General features: G+C 59.1%; 1 protein-coding gene across 1 annotated transcript; it reads left to right on the forward strand.

Annotated features, from left to right (window-relative positions):
- The first annotated feature begins 1,709 nt into the window (after positions 1–1,709).
- Positions 1,710–23,800, forward strand: MFSD12 (major facilitator superfamily domain containing 12). The gene is made up of 10 exons (XM_065422013.1): positions 1,710–1,977; positions 13,772–13,982; positions 15,801–15,924; positions 16,124–16,321; positions 17,374–17,466; positions 17,737–17,829; positions 20,449–20,619; positions 21,135–21,229; positions 21,662–21,792; positions 23,093–23,800. Exons 1-10 carry the CDS (start codon positions 1,710–1,712, stop codon positions 23,179–23,181), a joined length of 1,473 nt encoding a protein of 490 aa, XP_065278085.1. The 3' UTR covers positions 23,182–23,800.

Raw genomic sequence — 23,800 nt, forward strand, 5'->3', positions numbered from 1 at the left:
GGGGGGCGCGTAACCGCCATCTTTCATTCAGGAGCAATGTAAAGGGGACGTAAGAACAGCAGGAGCAACGGAAATACAGGGCACACGGAAAGGCTTGAGTAGGTCAGACTAGATGATCACAGTGGCCTCTTCTGACCTTGGAATCTGTGCATCTAAGATGAACATGTGGGCCAAGGGGTTTCAAATGCAGAGGCTGTGGCTCTCAGTGGTGGGACTGTTTTTGTCTGAGTGTGAGAGGAGGGGCACAGACAGGCCAGGAAGCCAGGCAGACATTAACAGAAGCGCTGGTAACATGGGCCTGAGAGGAAGCTTTTGGGGCACAGTGCTGGCTGGAAAAACTGGCTTGGAACAGCAAGCAAAGGAGCTGTCTGTCTTCTGCTGCTGGCAGAGCCCTGTGTTCAGGGAAACGGGACTTCATGTATAATCTTTGTAAGTAAACAAGATTGCATCAAAGAACATCCCTGGCTCTAGCATCAATTTCTCCTCCTAATGGAAACAACTCACAGGGCCCCGTTTGGGTCACAAGGCTAAGAGTGGTATCCACAATGCCCCTTGAATTCCCTGAGAAGTGGGACTTGCTTCCAGAGCCACGTTATTTTTACTCCTTCACCTTTTGCCTCAACTCTACGGAGTCTAGTAGGTCTGGTAAGAGACTCCTTCGTGTATGGATTAGTTGCAAGGCAGCTGCTTATCTTACTGGCTGGCCTTGGGCACTTCCCCTGCCCAAGTTCGTTTCCGCATTTGTACACTCAGTTGTTCTCTAGACAAATCTTACCGGAACCAGCCAATTGTTGGCAACAAGCCCACAAACTCCAGGGCCTCAGGAGCACCTGATGCATCCAATGTAGCAAAGATTCCACTGGCTGAATAGGGAGCCAGGGCAGCTGCTCCCACCACTGGGCCTCCACTACTTCCAGTGCAACAGCCCCACTGCAACCTCGCTCTGTTTACTCGAGGACCTGTCAGATGCCCGCGCAGTGACCCCAGGATCTGTCCGGGGCCTGGCTTTCTGGGGAGCACAGGGAGCACCCCTGCTCTATTTTGATGGAACAATTTGGGGTGTAGAGCAAAAAAAAAAAAAAAAAAAAAATACCAGCAAGATGCAGGTTTTACTTTCCCCTGTCAATCAGCGCAGCGAGGTAGGCCGGGCTCCTGGGGAGCGGGTAACATGGACCTCGCCGAGCACCGGGGAGGCTCAGGAAAGCACTCGGAGCTCCTGAGCGGGGTGTAGTGCCGGGCAGTGCTGCTAATAACACCCGGCTCTTTCCGCCGCCAAGCGCTTTCCCAAGCGGCTCAGTGTCGCTGCCCCACTTTAACAGATAGGGAAACTGAGGCCCGGAGCGGGCCAGTGAGACCCAAGGCAGCGCTCGCCCTGCCAGCAATCACAGCCTCCCGCTCGCCTCCTGCCAGCGCCACCCCCGGCCGCAGCCCCGGCGATCCCTGCGGCTCGGCGCGGCCCCGGGGCGGGGCGAGCCTGGCCGGGCCCCGCCCGCCGCCCTCCCCATTGGCCCCGGCCGCCGGTCGAGCCCTGCCCCGGGCGCTTGGCCCCTGTCCCGCCATGGCTGCGGTGGGGCGGGGGGCTCGGTTGAGCGAGGCGGGCGCCGGGCTGTAAAACCCCCGCGCCGGGCGCTCCGTGGTCCCAGGCCCCGGCTGCGCCGCTTGATGCAGCTGCGGGCAGCCGCTGCGCGCCCAGCCCCGGGAGCCCCGCCATGGCGGAGCCCCCGCCGCCGCTCTCCGGCCCGGCCCGGCTCAGCTACGCCCTGGGGCACTTTCTGAACGACCTGTGCGCCTCCATGTGGTTCACCTACCTGCTGGTCTATTTCCACGCCGTGCTGGGCTACAGCACCACCCACGCGGGGACCCTGCTGCTCGTGGGCCAGGTGGCCGACGGGGTCTGCACGCCGCTGGTGGGCTACGAGTCCGACCGCTCGGCCGGCTGCGGCCGCTACGGCCGGAGGAAAACCTGGCACCTCGTGGGTAAGGTTCTGGGGGGCTGGGAGAGGCGGGCACGGGGCTGGGAGCCCCCTTCCGAGGCAGCCCTTGCGGCCGGGGCTGGAGAAGAGCTGCCCCCCCCCGATCTCAAAGCGCTTTGGGGAGCCCCCGCTTTGCAGGTGTGTGTGTGTGGGGGGGGGCCCTAGGCGAGCCTGCGGCTGAGCAGAGCGAGAAGGAAGGAGAACCCGGCGAGCCGTTTGACCGCCACTGTCCCTGCACTGCTCCCTCCGCCCCCAGTATTACAGCAGCTGCCCGGCTGTCTCCGTTCCCTGGCCGCTGCTTTGCTGCCCAGCCCTGCGCCCGGCTTCCCCTCGGAGCATCGCGCCAATCCCAGGGGCAGGAGGGCTCCCAGGGGCCGGTGCTACCCTGGTTCAAGTGGCTCTAGTGCACACGGGCCCTGCTGGGGTGATGTGTCCTGCTCTGAACCGGGACGTGTCTGCCAGAGCTCCCGCCTAGGGCACTGAGCCCTCAGGCTCACATTGAACTCTGCGGCTGTGGGTTCAATCCCCTGTGACAGCCAGGGCGACAGTCCGCTCTGCTCAGAGGTTACGGCTACACTACAAAGGTAAGTCGACCTGTGTTAGGTTGACTTGCCGCCACCGGTGGCTGATGTCCACGCTACCCTCCTGTCAGTGGTACCCAGGAGCGCTTCCACTGACCGAAGAGGGGCAGTGTGGGGGGCTGAGAGCCAGGGCTCGCAGCTCTCCACTGGGAGCCCAGCTGCCACCCAGAGTTTCTCGCCTCTGTGCTCCCAGCTGGGGGGGCAGCTGCCCAGGGCTTTTCACCTGTGGCAGGGAGATCCACGCCCGGAGTCCAGTTGGCTGCCGTGTCCCCAGCAGGCAGTGGGGAGCTGGGAACTCGGGGCGGGGGGGGGGGGGGCAGCAGGGCTCCTGGTGGGGAGGGGGTAGCCCAGGTGGCAGTCCAAGCTGGGAGACTGGGTGGCAGCCCGGTTTGGAGCGGAGACCAGGTAGCAACCTAGCTTGAGATCCAGGAGCCAGATTTCTTGTCAATTTCACGGCTCCAGTGGAACCGTGAAATTGACAAGCATGACAGCCAACCCCCTTGGCCCTACACCTTTCCCTGAGCTGGTTTTATTAGGTCAGCATAGCAGGGGAGTTACATCAGCAGGAGGAGAATTTCACTGTGTGCACCTCTGCTGTTTTGTCGACAAAACTGTGCAGTGTAGGCAAGGTTGAACCTTCTGCTGTATGGGGCACAGGTGTCTTCTCCACTTGGGGTATGTCCACACTTAAAACACTACAGCCATAGCTCTTAGTATAGACGCCACCTAAGCCAAGGGGATGGGTTCTCCCGTCAGCAATCCACCTGCCCTGGAGGCGGCACTATCTATACCCGGGTTAAGTCTGCATAGCTGTGGTTCCCTGAGAGCCCTGGCCATACCAATGCAAGTTCCTAGTGTAGAGCAGGCCTTGGAGGGGATGTGATTAAATGCATAGTCCATCATAGAATAGAATCCTAGAATATTGGGATTGGACTAGATGACCTCTTGAGGTCTCTTCCAACCCCCTGCTCAAAGCAGGACCAACACCAACTAAATCATCCCAGCCAGGGCTTTGTCAAGCCGGGCCTTAAAAACCTCTAAGGATGGAGATTCCACCACCTCCCTAGGGAACCCATTCCAGTGCTTCACCACCCCCCTACTAACCTAGACCTCCCCCACTGCAACTTGAGACCATTGCTTCTTGTTCTGTCATCTGCCACCACTGAGAACAGCCGAGCTCCATCCTCTTTGGAACCCCCCTTCAGGTAGTTGAAGGCTGCTATCAAATCCCCCCTCACTCTTCTCTTCTGCAGACTAAACAATCCCAGTTCCCACAGCCTCTCCTCATAAGTCATGTGCCCCAGCTCTTTAATCATTTTTGTTGCCCTCCACTGGACTTTCTCCAATTTGCCCACATCATTTCTGTAGTGGGGGCACCAAAACTGGACACAATACTCCAGGAGTGGCCTCACTAGTGCCGAATAGAGGGGAATAATCACTTCCCTCAATCTGCTGGCAATGCTCCTACTAATACAGCGCAATATGCTGTTGGCTTCTTTGCGAGAAGGGCACACTGCTGACTCATATCCAGCTTCTCGTCCACTGTAATCCCCAGTTTCTGAAGAACTGCTGCTTAGCCAGTCAGTCCCCAGCCTGTAGTGGTGCATGGGATTCTTCCTTCCTAAGTGCAGGACTCTGCACTTGTCCTTGTTGAACCTCATCAGATTTCTTTTGGCCCAATCCTCCAATTTGTCTAGGTCACTCTGGACCCTATCCCTCTCCCCCCAGCTTGGTGTCATCTGCGAACTTGCTGAGGGTGCAATTAATCCCATCATCCAGATCATTAATAAAGATGTTGAACAAAACCAGCCCCAGGACCGACCCCTGGGGCACTCCGCTTGATACCAGCTGCCAACTAGACATGGAGCCATTGATCACTACCCGTTGAGCCCGACAATCTAGCCAGCTTTCTATCCACCTTATAGTCCGTTCATCCAATCCATATTTCTTTAACTTGCTGGGAAGAATACTGTGGGAGACCGTATCAAAAGCTTTTCTAAAGTCCAGGTATATCACATCTACCACTTTCCCCATATCCACAGAGCCAGTTATCTAATCATAGAAGGCAATCAGGTTGGTCAGGCATGACTTGCCCTTGGTGAATCCATGTTGACTGTTCCTGATCACTTTCCTCTCCTCCAAGTGCTTCAAAATGGATTCCTTGAGGATCTGCTCCATGATTTTGCCTGGGACTGAAGTGAGGCTGACCAGTATGTAGTTCCCCGGGTTTTCCTTCTTCCCTTTTTTAAATATGGGAACTCTATTTGCCTTTTTCCAATGGTCCAGGACCTCCCCGATCATCACAAATTTTCAAAGATAATGGCCAATGGCTCTGCAATCACATCAGCCAACTCCCTCAGTACCCTTGGATGCATTAGAAAAGCTGGACATGCACAAGTCCATGGGTCCAGATCTAAATAGTCCTTAACCTGTTCTTTCACCACTGAGGGCTGCTCACCTCCTCCCCATACTGTGTTGCCCAGTGCAGCAGTCTGGGAGCTGACCTTGTCTGTGAAGACCGAGGCAAAAAAAAGCATTGAGTACTTCAGCTTTTTCCACATCATCTGTCACTAGGTTGCCTCCCCCATTCAGTAAGGGGCCCACACTTTCCCTGACCTTCTTCTTGTTGCTAACATACCTGTAGAAACCCTTCTTGTTACCCTTCACATCCCTTGCTAGCTGCAACTCCAATTGTGCCTTGGCTTTTCTGATTACACCCCTGCATGCTCGAGCAATATTTTTATACTCCTCCCTAGTCATCTGTCCAAATTTCCACTTCTTGTAAGCTTCCTTTCTGAGTTTAAGCTCACCGACGATTTCACTGTTAAGCCCAGCTGGTCGCCTGCCATATTTGCTAGTCTTTCTTCAGACCCCCTGCTGTTGCTACTCCTGGAGGAGCTGCAGTGGAGACTTCTCAAATTGGCATAGGCTCCTGGGGCGGTTGAAAAACAACGAGGCGTCCTTGCGGCACCTTAGAGACTAACACATTTATTTGGGCATAAGCTTTCGTGGGCTAGAACCCACTTCGTCAGATGCATGGAGTGGAAGATACAGAGGCAGGTATAAATACACACCACATGAAAAGATGGGAGTGGCCTTACCCAGTGGGGGGGGGGGTCAGTGCTAACGGCCCAGTTCAGTTAAGGTGGAAGTGGGCTATTCTCAACAGTTTAACAAGAAGGGGGTGAATACCCAGGGAAGAAAAATCACTTTTGTAGTGCTAATGAGGTCAACGTAATCAAGGTGGCTCATTTCAAACGGTTGACAAGAAGGGGAAAATTAGTTTTTGTGGTGACCCATCGGCTACAAAGGGGAGGTTCCGTTAATGTGAAGAAATGGGCACCTAGTACTTTTGAGAGAAACCCCCCCAGGCACTTCCCTCTGATAACAGTGTAGTAATGGTTCTAAACCAGCCCCTCTCCTGCTGTGCGGGCAGAATGCAGAACCCCAGAGCTGCTGGGGAGAAGCGCTGACTTAACCCTTGGGACACCTCTTCCTTCTCAATTCCTAGCTTCATCTCTGCAGGGTGGCCTGGGACAGACAGGTAGATGCTTATGAACTGAAAGGTAGTCGGGCCGAGAGACTTGGCTTGGAGGGGACTGTCCCGACGTTACTCTTGGGGTGCTTGTCAGCCTCAAAGTTGAGCATCTCACGGGCCCTTTGCAGCCGCCCAGTGAAGCGAAGGCCTCTCCCTGTCTGACCGGCGGGGACACTTTTTAGACGCACGGGGGTGGGGGGAGAGATTCACTCCAGGGCTCGAGAGTCCGTGGCAAAGCCAGAAATCGATCCCAGGAGCCAGACTGCTCGTGTGCTGTTAGAAGAAGGTTACAAAGAGCCGGGTGAGGTGCAGGAATTCAGACACCGCGGTTGCACCTTCTAGTTCCTAAGTTGCCTGCTCTGCTCTGTTGTGTACGCCCGGCTGGCCCGCGAGGGCCGGGGGTGTGATCTGGGTCCCTGCTCAGTGGGTGTAGAGGACACCTGGCCCTTTGCTGGGGGGGCTGTCGAGTGGAAGCTGCTCTCTCCTTGTCTCCTCTCTTGTACTTCCATCGCAGTCGTATCTGAGCTCCTCACACCCACAGCACTGCTGTGAAACCAGGCCCTGCTCCCCCACACCCTCCCCATTGTACAGATGGGGCCCGGAGAGGCTGTGTCTACACTGCATGCTAAGGCTGGGCTCTGACTCCGGTTTAAGATCAAGCTCCCACTTCCATCCACGCAAATCATTCTGACTCTGGTCAGCAAACACCCAGGATCTGCTGGGGGTGGGGGGGGGGGGAAGGGGTCAGAGTCCGAGTCCTGCTGAGAATCAGGTCATTGTGCAGTGTGGACGCAGCTCAAGCCGCAGACCTGAGCCAGCACGTCTGTGCAGTGTGGGTGTGTTCGCACGGCTGTCAGACCCGGGTCCTGCAATGGTAAACCCAGGGTTACAATGTAGTGTGGATGCTTACACCAGGGCTTGGAGACAGCGAGTCCACAAGCCTGGGACCCACGCGCCCTGGTTTACAATGTAGTGTAAACGCACCCCTAGTGACTTGCCCATGGTTACCCAGTGAGCCTGTGGCAGAGAAAAGAATCAAACCCAAATTACCAGAGTCCAAGGCTAGTGCACTCCCTGGTGGGCCACCTTTCCCCAGCTCACACCACAGTCACCAGCTAGCAGGAGAGGCTGGGAAACAGGGCAGTGTGTAGGCTGAGCCAGGAGTCCCACAGTGGCCACTTTCTCTCCATAACCTGCTGTGACGAAGTGGGACAGTTCTTAATGTTTCCTCTGAATATTGTAGGGGTGCCTCAGTTTCCCCTAGGCATTTCTTAAGTCTCTAGGTGGTGGGATAAAGGCCAGTGTGCATAAATGGCCGACACTCTGTCTCCTGGCAACTAATGGCTGGGGCCCTTCCCCCTGCAAGGGGATAGCTAAAGGTGTTGGAGAACAAAGGAATCAGGTGACCTCCTGGCCTGGGAAAGGAAAAAGCCCAGAGGAGGAGGGGCTGGAGGGTGAGTCAGTTTGGAGCTGGCTGGGGATGGGGAGTAAGTGCAGACGTGGGTGTCTGGCTCACTTCCCCCCAAAATGGACCCGGCTGAGGGGTCCTGTTCTCTGTACCTACAAGCTCTGTTTTAGACCGTGTTCCTGTCAGCCAACCAGTAAAACAGAGGTTTAATAGATAAGAGTCACATCTGACTGCGAAGTTGGGGTGCAGGACCCTCTGGCTTCCCCAGGACCCCGCCTGGGCGGACTCGCTGTGGGAAGCGCACGGAGGGGCAGAGGATGCTGAATGCTGCAAGGTCAGACCCAGAAAGGTGAAGCCGTGTGAGCTTCTTGCCCTGAAGTCACCTGGGGACTCCGTGACCCCAGCCTGTCTCTGCCTTTGGCCCTAGCACTTTGAATGGTGCACGCCAGTTCCATGGCTGGCTCCCTAGGGCACATCCTGCCCTCAGCTCCACGCTACGTGTCTCTGTGCCCCGAGGGTGCATAGCCAGGGGCTGGTCCCTTTTGAGTGGGGGCCTTCGTTTCCTAGGCTGCTGGAAAGGGAGTCCCCCTCCCCCCCTCCCGCATTTGCAGCTCTCCTGAGATGCTGTCACAGCTCCAGGTTCCAGACATCTGGAAGTGTCCCTCAAGGAGCGTCTGGGCCTGTTGGGTCGTAGAGCTCCCCTGCCTGTGTTCGGAAAGGCCAGAGCTGGAGCAGCTGGGCACGAATGATGCCCATGCAGGACTTCCTGGGCAGGGACTATTCCTGTCTGGGGGAGCCTGTACCTGCTCTGGACTGGACGCACTGTTGTGTTTACCGGCAGCTCTCGGGGCAGCTGTGTCAGGCTCAGCTGTGGTTGGAAGGAGCCAATGTCTGCTGCCAGCTCACCCTGAGACACGGTCTTCCTCTGCAGTTGGGATTCATAATGGGCAGTGTGGGCCAGGGGTAGTGCCCCAGACTGAGACTTGGGAGAGCAGATTTTGCCCCTGGCTCTGCCACTGACCTGCTGGGTGACCTTGGGCAAGTCCTTTCCCTTCTAGCTGCCTCCGTTTCCCCTCCCACCCATTGTCAGTCTGGTCTGTTTAGAGTGTGAGCTCTCTGGGGCAAGGACTGTCTTCCTCTGTGCTTGTGCAGCACCCCACCCAAGGGGGCTGTGATCTGTGCTGGTGTTGCTGTGTCACCCCCACGATCCATCCTCTGATAATCTGGCTCTAGAGCCGGGCAGTGTGGAAACTGGCCTCCCACCCCCACGCCCCGAGGACCTGAGGCTCTGCAGCCCGATCCAGAGGCCAGTGTGAGGACTCCTGTGGACTCGGTGGGTTTTGGATCAGCCCCTGGAAGAGGTGGGGGGGGGAGGTAACTGCGCAACCAAACCTCCCTGGCTGCTATTAATGGAGAATTTGACCACTGCTAAGCACTTGCTGCTCATCCCTGCGCCCCGCCCTATGTAGCATCTGGCTACTGACATGGAGCAGAACTGGGGGCTTGAGCCCTGTCATCTCAACTGCCCCCAAACATGGTTTAGGTTTGGGCCCATCTCTAAATTAAACCCTTGTGAATTGCAGACAACCCTCAGCCCCGAACTGTCTGATGAAACCTCCTGAGAGCCCTTTTATCTCCAGATGACAGGAACCTCTTTCATCTTGTGTGTTGTGCAAGGCCGTTATTCACGTGAACCTGTCATGAGGACACGTTGGGGAACAGACCTTCCTGGGGCTGCTGGCTTGAGCTGCAGGAGTCCAGGAGCTGCCGATGGCCCAGATGAAAAGCACAGTGGGCCTGAATCCTCTCCTGCCATTGCAGCTCCGCCCCAGCCCTGGGGGCTGCATTGAGACACAACCCCCATTGATGTCCCCACCCGAGGGCAGTGTATGGCCCCAATCGTGGTCTTTGAGTTCAGGCTTTTGATCCTGGAATAAGGGGATGCTTTCAAGTTTGGGCAGAGCTAATCTGTTGTGAAAGGCATATCAGAGTCCACTCAAAGCTTGTGGGTCCTGTCCTGAGGCCAACTTCCTACCAATTCCACAAAGACTGATCTCTGTGTGCTCCGGGATGGACAGCCGAGACACGTAGCGTGGAGCTGATCACAGATAGGTAAATGTATGGGGGGCAGAGGTCTGGCTTAGGCTAGGAAATCTGCCCATTGGCAACGACGGTTGCAGGGAAATGTGTGTCCAGACCATGTTAGGAGGCCACGCCTTGCGCCAGCTGCACTGAACCTGTTGTTGGCAGCAGGTAACTTGTCTAAAGCGGACCAGGCCTGCAAGGAGCGAGGGAAGAACAAGTCTAGCGCTGCACTAACTATGGGGTCATGATATTGGTTGCAAAATATGAGTGATTTCCCCCCCCTCGCCCATCGCAAGTGGGTTCCTCTTCCAGTTAATGAGTCAGTTCTGGGGGGGAACTGTGCCATCCGGGGTGATGGGGGAATAGGTGCTGCCATGGAGGGGAGAGGATCTCGTGGTTAAAGAGTTGAACTGGGACTCGTGAGATTTGGGTGGATTCCCCAGCTCTGCCCCCCTTTCCTGAGTCATTTCGTCCTCACTGAGCCTCGGTTCCCCATTTTATGGGGGGGGGGGTAGGGGAGTGTTCCCTTAGAAATCATAGAATATCAGGGTTGGAAGGGACCTCAGGAGGTCATCTAGTCCAACCCCCTGCTCAAAGCAGGACCAATTCCCAACTAAATCATCCCAGCCAGGGCTTTGTCAAGCCCGGCCTTAAAAACCTCTAAGGACAGAGATTCCACCACCTCCCTAGGGAACCCTTTGTCTTGGGGCTCGTGTATGTGAGAGCTGGGCTGGTTTAATTTAAGGGGAAATTAACCCCCCAGCCCGAGTGTGGATGCCCTGGCTCCGGTGTAAGAGGCTAAAGGAAAATATCTCAGAGTTGAACAGGTTTATGTTAAAGTGAAACGAGCTCCCCTTGTGCTGACGAGCATTCACACGGGGGTGGGGGTGGGCATGGGCATGCGCTGCACCGATTTAGCATGTGCCAACACTACAGTGTTTCGCTGCACAGCTGGGCGCTGTAGCGTAGACGTGCTACAGCGGCAGAAGGGGGTTTCGATGCAGTAGTCGATCCACCCCCCTCGAGGCGGCAGCTGGGCCGACACCAGGTCTTAGTTCAGTTTAACGACACCTCGGGTGGGATTTTCACACCCCTGAGTGTCTTAGTTGGGTTGACCTAAGTTTCAGCTATAGGGTCTAAGGCAGTGGTTCCCAAACTTTAACAACCTGTGAACCCCTTTCACCAAAATGTCAAGTCTCGTGAACCCCCTCCTAAAAAAGAATATTTCCAGGGATTTTCTCCTTTACCGGAGTATAAATTATAAAAGCAGTGATCTTGGAAATTTGTTTTTATGACATGCTTATTACACACTATTTATTATTATTTATCATTACAATATTTTTATTACATTATGAAAATGGCAACACTCTTCCAAGATCTCGCTTTTGTAGCTTGTATCACTTTGAATAAGCCTGTTATAAGACAAGGCTCCTATGTTTCATCAAGGAGTATCAGGTGTGAAACAGCATCAAGGTATCTAAGAAGCCAACTCAGAGTTCCTCTTATACAAGCATTCGGGTCTCGAGCAGTTCAAGCAAACAACGCACGTTACAACAAAGCTTAAACTTGTTCTTTATAATAATTTTAAAAACAATACTAGCTGCCTATTTAATTTTAAAAGCAGCAAAAAATATCCACCTCCCTTTCCATTTCTTATAAGGAGTCTTGATGTTTAAATCTCCTCAGTGTGATAGCTATGCTTGCTTTGATCTGCTTAGCTCTTGGAAGTCCAGGGGCTCCGGGCTGCTTGCCCTGTGCTGCCCGGGGTCCCTAGGGACAGCTCTGTCCGCCATTAGGGAATTTTTTCCCCGAGAACCCCCTGTAACATTTCGCGAACCCCAGTTTGGGAGCCACTGGTCTAAGGGTTTGTCTACATGTGGCATTAATCAGGAATGGCTAATCTGCCTTCCATTCCTATCCTGCCTTAATCTGGATTAGTTTTCATGAGTAGACAAGCCCTGAAAGGGTTCAGATTCACACTGGAAGCCTGAACTGGTGCCACTTTCCTGTTTAGACAAGGCCTGAGATTGTTGGGCCTGCAGGGCAGGGACTTGCGCCAGGGGTCTGCAGCGCCTGGCGCGACAGGGCCGTTATCTGCCCCTTATCTGGGGCAGACCCATGCTGATGGCAGAAGAGATTGCGCCAGCTGTGGTGCCCGCGAGCGACCGGGAGCCCTGACGTAGAGCGGGGGCCCTTCGGCGTCCCGCCTCCCGGGCTGGTTTCCGTGGCAGGGAAGGAGCGTCTCTGCGCGCTCCGGGACGCGTGTTAGGAAGCAGGCCACGCGTGAAGGGCTGCGGCCCAGTGCTAGGGACTTGAAGCTGGAGGGCACTTTTGGCTCTGATGCGTATGCTGACGGAGAGGGGGAACGGGAGCTGCGGGGAGTGTCTCTGGTTTCGCTCTGACTCCACCTGGAATTGGTTTCTGGCCCTGCTGGGCTTTTTAGGAAACTGAAACCACCGCGGGGTGTGGAGAAAGCAGCTGGGCAGAACGGTGACGCTGGGCTGGGCTGGGACGCGGGGGGGCCGGCGTGCAGACTCGCGACGAGGTTCCTAGGCCTGCTGAGCCATCGGTGCCTCTGATGCGCTGATCTTGGGCCCCCGGCAAATGCGCTAGGGCGCGGCTTGTGCTGCCTTCTGGCTTCCCTGTTCTCAGCATGGTCGTTTTTCCTCCAGCCAAGGGATGGAGGCTCTCGGCCCGCTCCAGCAGCGGAAGGAAATGGCCCGTTAGCCACGCTGTGCTGTCTCTCCTGGCCAGCCCTTTCTCGCCCTTTGCCGTCTCCTGGGGATGGTGTATGTGCCCTTGTCCCTCCCACCGCTGTCTGCTCACCGGTAGCAAAGCCTGCTCTGGGGGGGTGGGCTGGGGCATGCGGAGAGGGGGGGCGTGGGCGAGTCACAGGGGGATGAGCGGGACTGGGTTGGGAGACCAGCCCTCAACTACCACCAGATGCTGAGGGGTCAGACCCCAAACCTTGTGGGCTTCTCTGGCCAGTGAAGGCCGCAGGCCTCCCCGAGGGGATGGGGGGCGTTCTCCAAAATCCCCTGTAGTACAGTGCCTGTGAAGGACGGGCTGGAGCCAGCGCCCTGCGGGGCGGGGGAATAACCAGCCAGTGGGTCTGTTCAGCGACGAACGTTCAGCTGTCGCGTTGTGCTAGGAATGGCAAAGCCCCGAGCAATCCGGGGCTCAGGAGTGCAGACAGCAGCCGTCTGGGCTAAGCATCAGTCTCGCCTCACTAGACCCAGGTGGGGCCGCGTCGGTGCCCCCTCATGTGACCCATGTCGCTGGGGTAACGGCGCTTGCTTGGATTGGAGCCAGGCGGCGGGCGGAGCTGCGTTGGGTTGTAGACCGGCTCTCCTGGACCCTTTTCCCCTGCCCCTGGCGGCTGGCTCTGCCAACTCCTAGGATTGGAGAATCCCCCTGAGCCCTCGCTGGCCCGGGCAGCGTTGCGAGGACCGGACGCTGCTCTAGGGCTGCCCAGCTCTATGGGGCGGCGTCCAGCGCTCTCCAGCCATGGGGCTGGCTCCTCAGTCCTCCCGGCAAGTCTCTGGCCGAGATCTGCGTTGTTCCGGCGTCGGCGGCTCACTGTGCCTGCGCCCTAAGGAGCAAGGTCCCGTGTTTGGATCAGGGCCTGGCATCGTAGCTTCTGGGTCCTACACAGACTGTCTGACTCTGGGGCTGGGCGTGGCTCTGCCCCCCTCCCCCTCCGGGATGAAGGGCATAACAATGAACCTTGCTGGGGCTGGACAGCATCCCGGTGCAGAACTGGCCGGCAGTGCTGACACTGCGCCGAGCTTCCAGCTGCTGAGTTTCAGTAATTGGACTAGGCGCTTGGCTCTGGCCTGCGAGTAGCTGCTGTGGTAGCAGGAGGCCGGGCGGGCACCCCTGAGGCAGCCTGGCCGGAGACAGGAGCCCCACCAGAGTAAGCTTGGGAGTCCCCGGGGAGAGGGACTTGCTGGCTGCCCGGGCAGAGGGCTGCTGGCTCCGAGTACCCACGGAGCAGGAGCGGGAAGACGAGAGGAGTTGGCTTTACAGGCCAGTGCATTGCAGACATGCTGCCCATGGTGTAGATCCCTGCTGTGCGCCGTGGGGTGCCCAAGAAACTTGGGACTGGTGTCCCCCCACCCCACCCCAGCTCCTGGCCTCGTGTCCAGCCGGGCCCAGCGCTAACTCCTGTCTCTTGCCTCCCCAGGGACTGTCTGCGTCCTGCTGTCCTTCCCCTTCATATTCAATCCCTGCCTGGGCTGCACGGAGGCCACGCCCCAGTGGGCCGCACTCATCTACTTCATCCCCTTCATAGTCATCTTCCAGTTCGGCTGGGCGGCCACCCAGATCTCCCACCTGTCGCTCATCCCCGAGCTGGTGACCACCGACCATGAGAAAGTGGAGCTCACAGCGCTCAGGTAACCAGCCACGGGTGCTGGCAGGCCTCGAACCGGGGGCTTGGTGACAACAGCATAGGCTGCTTCTCCTGCAGCTAAAGGAGCAGCACCATCAGCTGTGAGCCAGTAGTGGGCTGTTCTCCCCACTTAGTGTGGGTGATTTTTCCGACCGCCCCCTCTGTTACCAGCACCGCTCGAATAGCGTAGGGGGGAGCGTGTCTGAACTCAGCAGCCAGAGCAGATGGGGCACATACACACCCCGCCCCAAGGTAGCAGTGCGGCGAAGCCTGGGTGGAGGTGTGGGTCCTGGAGCCTCCCTTGGAGAGCTGCGTGTGCGGACCCGAGATCTCCGCAGACAGCTGTGCCGTGTGAATGGCCCGGCTGGGGGTGCCACTCGCTGGCATGCTGCACTGCGCGCCTGCCTGGCTGCATAGGGACCAGGGCGGTCGTTACCTCTCTGTAGGCACCCCACCCCTGGCACGCGCATCCCTCCTCTCCTGAGCCTGGATCCTGCTGCTCACTGGGACCATGAGACCCCCCCAGGGACTCGTCTCCTGAGCGAGGCCAAGGGCTGCGTCCGGCCTCTGAACAGCGCTGGGGTGCACCGGGGGCCAAGCTCCTGCCCCCTGCCAGGCCCGAGGAGCCTACGTGCCGCTTGTAGCCGTGTCCATGATCTCCGCTTGGTGTAGAGAAGCCCCCGAGCGCCTGCACAAACCCGTATCCAGAGGGCGACCACAGCAACAGGCACGTTGTAAACAACCCCCCCACACACCCCGGCTGGCAGCTGCAGGAGAGGACGGCGGGACGGATGGCTCCGTTTCAAACACCGAGGCACCTGTCAACCCCCCCCCCCCCGCCCCGCTGGCCTGGCTAGAGGGGCTGGGGAGGAGCGTGGGGGTGGCTGGGTCTGGGGTCCTGGTTGTGATTCTAGCTGGAGGGGCGGGGGGCTGTACTCGGTGAGAAGAGTCAGTCGCTCACATCACGCACCAGCGAGTGGCTATGCAGGTGAATGGGGCCTGGGGCTGCCCCCCCAGCAAACCCCGGAGGGGGGGAAATGGCCCCATGGCTTCACAGGTGGAGCGTTACGGGCCCCTCCAGCCTGCGCGGTGCTGAGTCAGCATGTGGGGAAGCGTCTCTTATCAGCAGGCGAGCGGCAAACAGGCCCGGTTATCTGCCATCAGCGGGCGGAAGTCCCCTCCGCACTGGGTCTGCACCCAGCAGATAACTCTCCACGGGAAGGATGTGGAGCCGCGCTGGGGCTGCGGGAGGCTTCACTGCCTCTCTGAGAAGCTGCCGTCTGTCAAACCGTCTGTCCCGTGCAGCCACAGGGTCGCCTGTTAAACCACGCACTGGGGCAGGGCTGGGCGGTCCCGTGGGGCCGAGGAGAGACTGGGCTCGGCTGTCTTGGATCTAAAGGGGGGTTGGGACCGCGGCTGCTGGACAGGGACCCTGTGGGGGGTCTAGCTCCTGGCATGCCCTGCCCAGCGTCACCACTGGGGTCTGCGTCCCAGGAGCGCCTCCGGCTGTCTGGGGATTCTGTTCTCCGTGCAGCGTAATCCCAACTGCACCGGCCAGTCTGGCTCCCTCCAGCAGGGGGCAGCGCTGCTTGTCTGTGCAAATTCACCCCCGCAGGAGTGTTCACACTCAGCTCTCCTTCCCCCCAAGGGCGGGTTTGTGCTGCGGATGTGCCTGACGCTGGCTGTGGAATGTGGGGGGGATGTGACCGGCTCAGGCTCCAGATCTTGTTCGGCACCACCATGCAGTGTTTCCCCCTCCCTCTCGTGCACGTGGGCACCCGGGCTGGGAGCGCCCCGTGACTCGCTGCCTCCTCTCCCCCAGGTACGCCTTCACCGTCGCGGCCAACATCACCGTGTACGGCGTGGCCTGGCTGCTCCTGCACTTCCAGCTCGGACACTCGGGGCCGACGGAGCAGCTGGGCAAGCCTGACATCCATATCTTCCGGGTGAGTGCGGCGGGGCCAAGTCCCGGGCAGCACAGCTGTGATGGGGGAGAGGCTGTGAGGCAGCGCAGGGCTTATGGGGCAGTTGTGGGTCTCTCAGCAGAGACTGGGATCAAACCGGCCTTCCGTCTCCCAGTGCCCCCGACCACCCCCACCCCCCGGCTTCCTGAGGATTTGCTGAGACTCCTTCCTGTCCCATCAGAACCTGTCCCTGATCGTGGTGGCGGTGGGCGCTGTGTTCTCGCTCCTGTTCCACCTGGGCACCAAGGAGCGGCGCCACCCCCAGGCCAGGCTGCTCGAATCCGAGGAGCACACGCCGCTGCTGCAGAAGGGGCACAAAATCCCCCCGCGCCCACTGCTGCTGTGGAAACACTGGCTGCGGGAGCCTGCCTTCTACCAGGTACGGGTTGTGCCCGGTGAGGGGGACAGGTGTGTGGGGAGCGGGGGGCCTCGCAAGAGATGGGCATAGCTGCGTGGCAGGCCTGGCAGCTGGATCTCTGTATCCACAGGACAGGTACGTCGCAGGCAGGCACCTGATGCCCCCAGCCGTGCACTCTTGGACCCCTGCCTTGGCCGTGCCCTGCTGGGAGGGGAGGCCAGTCTCCAGGCTTGGCCTCCCAGTCATGCCAGCGGTGCTGGCGGGTTTTGCCGTGGCCCCCCTGGACACAGGAGCCCCCAAATAGCTACTGAGCACCGGCCCCTGCATTGTCCCCGCGGCTCAGCACCTGGTTCTGGGTCAGGAGCATCCTGGCCTGGGTGTGATGGGCTGCCCGCCCCTCCGGGACCTGCCGGGGGAGAGCGCGGGAGTGTGGCCAGCAGCTGTCTGCCCCTGCCGCTCTCTGGGGCTTTGCACAGCTGTGTGGCACCCAGGGCGTGTTGCTGGGCCTGGACTGTCGCCCTCTGGGGCTGGGGAGAAGCAGAGCTTTGGGTGGCTCAACAGCGCCCCCTCAGGCCAAGGCGGGAGTAGCACTGCCTCCCTAGTGGGTGCCAAGGGGAAGGGGTGCTGTGGGGTTCGAGCAGCAGCACAGGTGACCTGAGGGGAGAGAGACGCCCCACTCAGGACGCTCAGACCTGGCCACATGTCACTGCGCCCAGCCGGCCCCATGCCCAGCTGGCCAGGCCTGTGGGCACCCCAGCGAGGCAGGTAATGACTCTAGATTCAAAGGGGCTCGTTGTTGGGGGAGGGACACTTGTGCGGTAGGAGAGAAGCCCCCTTTGGTACAGGAACCTCTGTCTTCTGCCCCACAGCTTCCTACAGGGGCCTGCAGGACTGGCCTGGGCTGGCTCCTTGGCTCTGCATCCTGTGGCTGCGATGTCCCATGTCTCCCCCAGGCGGGCAGAGGACCAGGGCCATGAGCCTCAGGGTCTCCGTTCCTTCCAGCACAAACCACTCAGAGCTGGGCTGGAGGGCAGGGGCGTGGCTGGCGTAATGGCTGGCGTGTCTCCCTCTAGGTGGCGATGCTGTACATGGCCACGCGGCTGATTGTCAACCTGTCCCAGACCTACATCGCCATGTACCTGACCAACTCGCTGATGCTGCCCAAGGTGAGTGAGCAGCAGGGGGCGCCAGTGGGCAGGTCCTACCCAGCACTGGGCGTCACTTCACACCAGGCACCGGCTCGACCAGGACAATCCTGCGATGCCCATGGGGGGTCCCTGTGTCGCTGGAGGGGGTGGGTTATAAGTGGGGAACCCCCTGGGTGGCTGGTGGAAGGCAGAATAGGGCAGGGGGTCCCAGCAGTGTGTGTGTGGGGGGGCACAGACCCTTGGGACGTCTGTGAGCCAAGCACTCCGCTCGGTCTCTCTCCTCCCCAGAAATTCATCGCCACCATCCCCCTGGTGATGTACATCAGTGGCTTCCTCTCCTCCTTCCTCATGAAGCCCGTCAACAGGTGGATCGGCCGAAACGTGAGTAGCTTGCGGGGGGATGGGGGGCAGCGTCCCGCTGTAACCGCGCACGTCTGGGCCTGCGGGGAGATGCCCGTCGGCAGGAGTGACCCGGGCACCTAGGAGGTGCCCTGAACAAACGGCCCATGCTGGGTGGGTGTGATGTGCCCTCTACCCTGGTGGCACCCCTGCCCTTTACGTGCTTTGCTGCCGTAGCCTCCAGCACGCGAGTCCCTCCCAGCCACGTCTGTGTGCTGCAGCCGGCCATGCCTTGGCTCTCCCCAGCCTGGGAGCACCACACGCTGCTGGCCCCAGCTTCCCCCCAGCAGGGCGTGTCCGGTGCTGCCCCGCCCGCCCCAGACAACACAAGCTTATCTAGAGCCTGTCGCTTTATGACTAGAAACGCTAGCCCATAACTTCCCCCCAAGTGGAGTTTCCCAGCCACGTCTGCTCAAACACGCTCTATTAGCTAAAGCAACACCCCCCGTTTGTTACCGACAGCGAGATTTTCAGTGTGTACGAAAAGCCAGAAATGGTTACAAGGAAAACAAAGCCGAAGCGCAGCTGGTGCCTCGCTTACCAAACTAGGCTAAACGCCAGGCAAAGTCTTTCTCCCCACGTGCTCTCAACAGCCTTCCTGGCCAAACTCCTCGGGCCAGGAGCCCGTCTTCTGTTCACTGGCTGCTTCCTTTGTTCCTTCTGGTGCAGCGAATCGATGGGGAGGGAGGCTGTGGGGGGCTTGTCCCTCCTTTGATAGCCTCAGGCCCCCCCTTGGAAAACATTTCCAGCTGAGATTCAGGAGACAGAGTCCACAGGAAAGGCTGGTAGCGCTTGACCTTCTTTGGTCTCCCCTTCCTGCGTGGTGACTCCACTTTGTTTGCATTTAAGAGGGGATTATGGGGTGCAGTCTGTCACGGGGGAGTGGGCTCAGCTCCTTGGAAGGGGCTGCTCGGTGCACAGTCGGCATCCAAATCCAACCAGCTGTTGGGCTGTGCGGAGAAGGGGTCAGAGTCCCAGAGGAGAGGGGCCTGATCCTGAACCTGCAGCTCCCACGGATCCCAGATTGAGTTGCACGCTCGGCTCTCCAGAAAATCAGCCCCCGATGGTGTAAATTCCCCTGCCCTCTCCAATGTCCCATCTAAGCTGCTTGCCCTCCCCTTGTCTGGCCACCTCTCCTGCTCCCCACACAGCTCCGTGCATGGACCCCAGCCCTGTTCCAGGCCCGCCACAACCACCCACAGGCAAGGAATTAATCCGCTAATAAGAGATGGAGCTTTAGCTTAAATATCAACTCTCCCTCCCTGGCTGTCCTCTTCGCATCAGCACTGCCCTCTGCCTCCCTGTCAAACTGGGGGGCGGGGGGTGCTGCTGCACTACGAACAGTGTCGTGTCACTGTGACCTGCTGGGGTGCCCGCTGCTCGGTTCTGGTCGCCCCACTTCGGAAAGGCGTTCAGAGACGGGCAGGGAGGAAGTCCGGGAATACTCTTATTTACCCTTCCGGATGCAAGAACAAGGGAAACCAGGACGCGTTCAGAACCAGTGGTGTCCTGTGCAGGAATCTCGTGGCACTAACAATTATGGCAGAACTGTCCTGGCTTTTGACCTTGAAAATACGATCCCCTTAGCCAAGTACCCAAACAGCCTCTGAACCTGGCCACGCAGCTCTGCCAAAACACCTTGATCTGGCCCACAGCCCCCTGCTCCTCCACTCCTGGCCTCCCACCCCGCCCCCAACCGCGCTTCTGACCCCTAGCATAGAGCTGGAGGGTGAGCATAGAGCCATGGGGTTAGGAGGGACCGCAAGGGTCATCTAGTCCAGGGCTTCTCAACGTGTAACCATGGGGGTACGCAGGGGTTTTCCAGGGCGTACATCAATTCAGCCAGAGATTTGCCTAGTTTTCCACCAGGCTACATAAAAAGCACCAGCCAAGTCAGTACAAACTAACATTTCACACAGACAAAATGAGAGACGAGGCAGTTTTCCAGTAGCAGTGTGGCTGAGACTCTCGTATTTTTATGGCTGATTTTGTGAGCAAGTCGTGTTGAAGTGAGGTGAGACTTGGGGGTACATGAGACATCAGCCTCCTGCAAGGGGGGGCAGTCGTCTGGAAAGGTCGAGAGCCCCTGACCTAGTCTAACCCCTGCCAAGAGGCAGGATTTGCTGTGTCTGCACCATCCAAGGCAGGTGGCTCCAGCCTCCTTTCGAAAACCTCCAGTGAAGGGGCTTCCACAACCTCCCGAGGCAGGTCTGGTCCATTGTCCTACTGTTCTTACTGAGATTTAATCTAAATCTGCTCCGCTGTCGTTGGAACCCACTGCCTCTTGTCCTGCCCTGTGTGGCAAGAGAGAAGAACGTTTCTCCATCTTTCTTATGGCAGCCTGTCAAGTATTTGAAGACCGCTACCATGTCCCCCCTCAATCTCCTCTTTTCCAAACTAACCCACCCCCTTCCTTCAGCCTTTGTTCGTATGGCTGCATTCCAGCCCTTTGATCATCCTTGTCGCTCGCCTTTGGATCCTTTCCAGTTTCTCTGCATCCTTCCTATACGTGAGCCTATGTACTGCAGCTCTGTGGAGTCCTGGGTTTAATGAGTGTTTCTCCCCTCCCCCCTTCTCTCCCTGCCCTTCACCTCCGAGCAGCTGACCTACTTCATGGGGTTACTCATTATCTTGGCCTTCGCCTCCTGGGTGGCCCTGGACAGCCGGCTGGGAGCGGAGGTTTATGGAGCAGCTGTGCTGCTCGGGGCTGGCTCGGCCACCATCTTGGTCACATCCCTCTCCATGACGGCTGACCTCATTGGGAGCAACACGGTAGGTTCCTGCGGGGGCGAGTGATAGGATGGGCGCAGCCGCTGCCCAGCTAGTGCCCCTGGGGGTAGAGCAGTGGGTCCGACCTCCCCTTTGCCGGGCCCGGCAGGGGTCACTGAACAGGGCTGCCTTCCTTCAGCACAGCGTGGTCCAGCACGGGCGTCCCAGGCTCTCTGGGTTTGTGGGGCCGTCGCCCTTCCTGGGTTTCTGAAGGGGCTTTAGAGAGCCCGGGGGTCTGTACAGAACGGGGCGCTGGCCCTGGTACCAGACGGGAATTAGCTTCTGCTGCAGGAGCGAGTTTGCCCACAAGAGGGCACGAGGCTCCCTGATTCTGTACCTGGCTGATCCGAGCTGCGCCCGCCCTGAGCTGGGTGAGAGAGGACTAGGGGGTCCCAGCGTACCCAGTCTGCAGGGAGCCCGAGCCGGGGCGGCTGCGGGAGATGCCAGAGGAGGCAGAGACGTGGGTGGGTCGAGCCCTGGGGTGTGGAATGAGGCTGATGCTGTTCGTTTCCCTGCAGCACAGCGGAGCTTTCGTCTACGGGGCCATGAGCTTCACGGACAAAGTGGCCAACGGGGTGGCGGTGATGGCCATCCAGAACCTGCACCCCTGCCCGTAAGTGTCGTGGCTGGCCTGGGACGCGGGCCTGGGGCTGCTGGAGAAGACCCCTGCGGCAGGCACCGCTGTTCCCCTGTGGCAGCAAATGAGTCACCCAGTCCGGAGCATCTACCAGCCCTTCCCCTCACCCCATGGGAGACCCCAAGACCTTCCAGCTCCCAGCACAGTCCCCTGCTGCTCGAGCTGAAGAGTTGCTCCCCTAGCTGCCGCCTGTCGTAGGCCAACCAGCGGGGGGATGCGGTACACTCTGGCGGTGCCTTACCACTGCATTGTGCCATCCCCAGAGCCAGCACATGCCCTCGCCCAGCTCCACTGGGGGCAGCTGCCATCCTGCCTTCCCCCTGCAGTGACTGTCCCCTCTCCAGTGCGTGCGTGGGGCTGAGAGAGCCGGGGGCCCTGCTGGAGCCTCACTTGTCCCTTTGCCTTCAGGACCCAGCTCTGCTGCGCCGGCTGCGTCGAGTTCTACCACTGGGTGATGGTGGTCGTCACCGGGGGCGTCGCTGTGGCCGCCACCGTGTGTCTGTGCTGCATTATGATCTGGCCAATCCGGGTCCGATTCCGTGAGTCCTGTGTCCCAGAGGAGGGGCTGGCAGCAGAGCGGGGGCTGGTTTGGGGGGGGGGGGGGGGGGCGTCTGTCTTCAGATCCTGCTGGCTGTGGGGGGTCGTTCTCCGCTACCCCAGTCCCAGCAGGGGGGGCTGTATCAAGGCTGGCTGTGGGGAAGCTCACAGCTACTCCAGTTCCAGCCACTTCCACCAGGAGGCGCTGTAGGGGAGCCAGATAACAGCACGAGAGGCATTGAAACGAGCTAGAAAACCCGCTCTCCTCTGACATGGTGACTTACACAGAACCACTGGGGGTGAAATGAAGAGGGCTTAAGCTGAGGCACTGCTGAGCTGGGGGGCCAGGCCTGTTAGCAGATGCTCTCCCTCCCTCCCCCCCCCCCCCCCCCCCCCCGCACCTCCCTCACCCTGCCGACTCAGTGGCAGCTCTGCTGAGGGAAGCATCTGCAATGGCTCTAATGTGACTATGGGGCGCTGGATTTTGGGGGCCACTGCAGCTCCTTAGCTGAACACTGGGGGTGCTGCCCAGCCTCTGCTCCTGCTGCTCTCTGAGGTCTGGTCCCCACCCCACCCCGAGCAGGGTAGTTATACCGACCTAACCCCCGTGTAGACAGCGCTGTCCATGGGAGAGCTGCTACCACCCCTCGGGGGGTGGGGGGGAGAGCTCTCTCCTGGCGGCTTGGAGCATCTTCCTTAACGTTTCAGCGTAGACATGCCCTCGCTCCTGTGAAGCTGGTGCCTCTTGGCCAAGACCTGGTGGGAGGCAGCGGGCCTAGTGGTCAGACCACAGGGCTGGGCGCCAGGTGGCTGTGGTCCGTGCTGGACGGTTCAGTTGGCGTGTAGCTGGCCTTGCCTGGGTGCTCTCCAGCGGGGCTGGCAGATGTGGGCTGAGACCTTTCAAAGCTGCCCAAGGGATTTGTGCACCCGCTGCCCTGAGGGTGAGCAGGGAATGAGGGTACGATTCTTGTAACCGCGTAAAATGCCACAGGCCCAGAGTGCTTCATGCTTCTCGGCAGGGAGGGTGGCTGGGGCAGGACGTCAGCTCCGGCTCTGGAGAAAACGCAGCCTCCTGTTAGTCATCCCCCCGCCCCTGGTGGAAGCCCCTGGGCCCCCTGGGTTAAGGTGGACGCTAGCGGGCAGGCCCAGTCTAAGCTTGGGGCCACGGGATGCAGACTGGGGTCCTGTCAGTCAGCTGCTTAGTGCTTTTCTGGCCCATGTCCCATGCCTGGAGGGGGCACCTCAGGGCCTGGGGACCTGTTAACCCAAAGGCCAACCTGCTGCTGTTTCTCTCTGCTGCAGATGACGTCTCGGTGCTGCCGCTGGCTGGGGCAGGGCCGGGCGAGGCTGGGAGCACGGGGGAAAGGAGTCGAAGCAGCACCGTCAACTGAGCCGGGCGCTCGCACTCGGAACCGGGACTGCGCCACTTGCACTTTACACCTGGGATGCTCCAAAGGAAGGGAACTGATACTGGGACCCGGGGCAGGGCCGGTGCTGAGGTCGTGCAGCAGGTCGGCCTGTTCCTTTGCATCTCCCTCCCGCCACTGTGCACGGACTTTCCTTCCCCCCCGTCACTGTGTAACGTCGCCCCCTGCTGGCAGCGGGGGGAATCCCATGTCTTTGCACATGTCTAATCCTAGGACTTGCCGCGCGGCGGCACGAATCGGATCTGCCCCATGCACTGTGGGAAGGGGGCACTCAAGAACCTGTACGTTTTAACACGTGTTGTGCAATCTGTCTGTGAAATAACACTTTTTTAAATGAGCGCCATCCTGAGTAAAGAGACAACGTTTGAAGGACAGCAGCGCTGTGTGCAGGGGGTTCCGATCTGTGTCACCACTGGCAACTCTCCTGCAAACTGCGTTTCCAGCTGGGGGCGGGGACCTGCCCCTCCTTCACCCCTTAGAAATTCTGCTGATTGGCCTCTGCACAGGGGATCTGGCTGCAGCATCACAGCATAGCCAGCGCTTGTGAGATTTAAAGTCCCAGCTCCTGGAGTCAGGTGACTAA

This window comes from Emys orbicularis, chromosome 24 (assembly GCF_028017835.1).
Source record: "Emys orbicularis isolate rEmyOrb1 chromosome 24, rEmyOrb1.hap1, whole genome shotgun sequence".
NCBI lineage: Eukaryota > Metazoa > Chordata > Testudines > Emydidae > Emys > Emys orbicularis.

Bases quoted from the DNA above. Each gene is read 5' to 3' on its own strand.
- MFSD12 (XM_065422013.1), top strand. From the start codon at position 1,710: ATGGCGGAGCCCCCGCCGCCGCTCTCCGGCCCGGCCCGGCTCAGCTAC. The intron at 1,978-13,771 runs GTAAGGTTCTGG...TTGCCTCCCCAG, and splicing joins GAAAACCTGGCACCTCGTGG to GGACTGTCTGCGTCCTGCTG. The intron at 15,925-16,123 runs GTGAGTGCGGCG...CTGTCCCATCAG, and splicing joins CTGACATCCATATCTTCCGG to AACCTGTCCCTGATCGTGGT.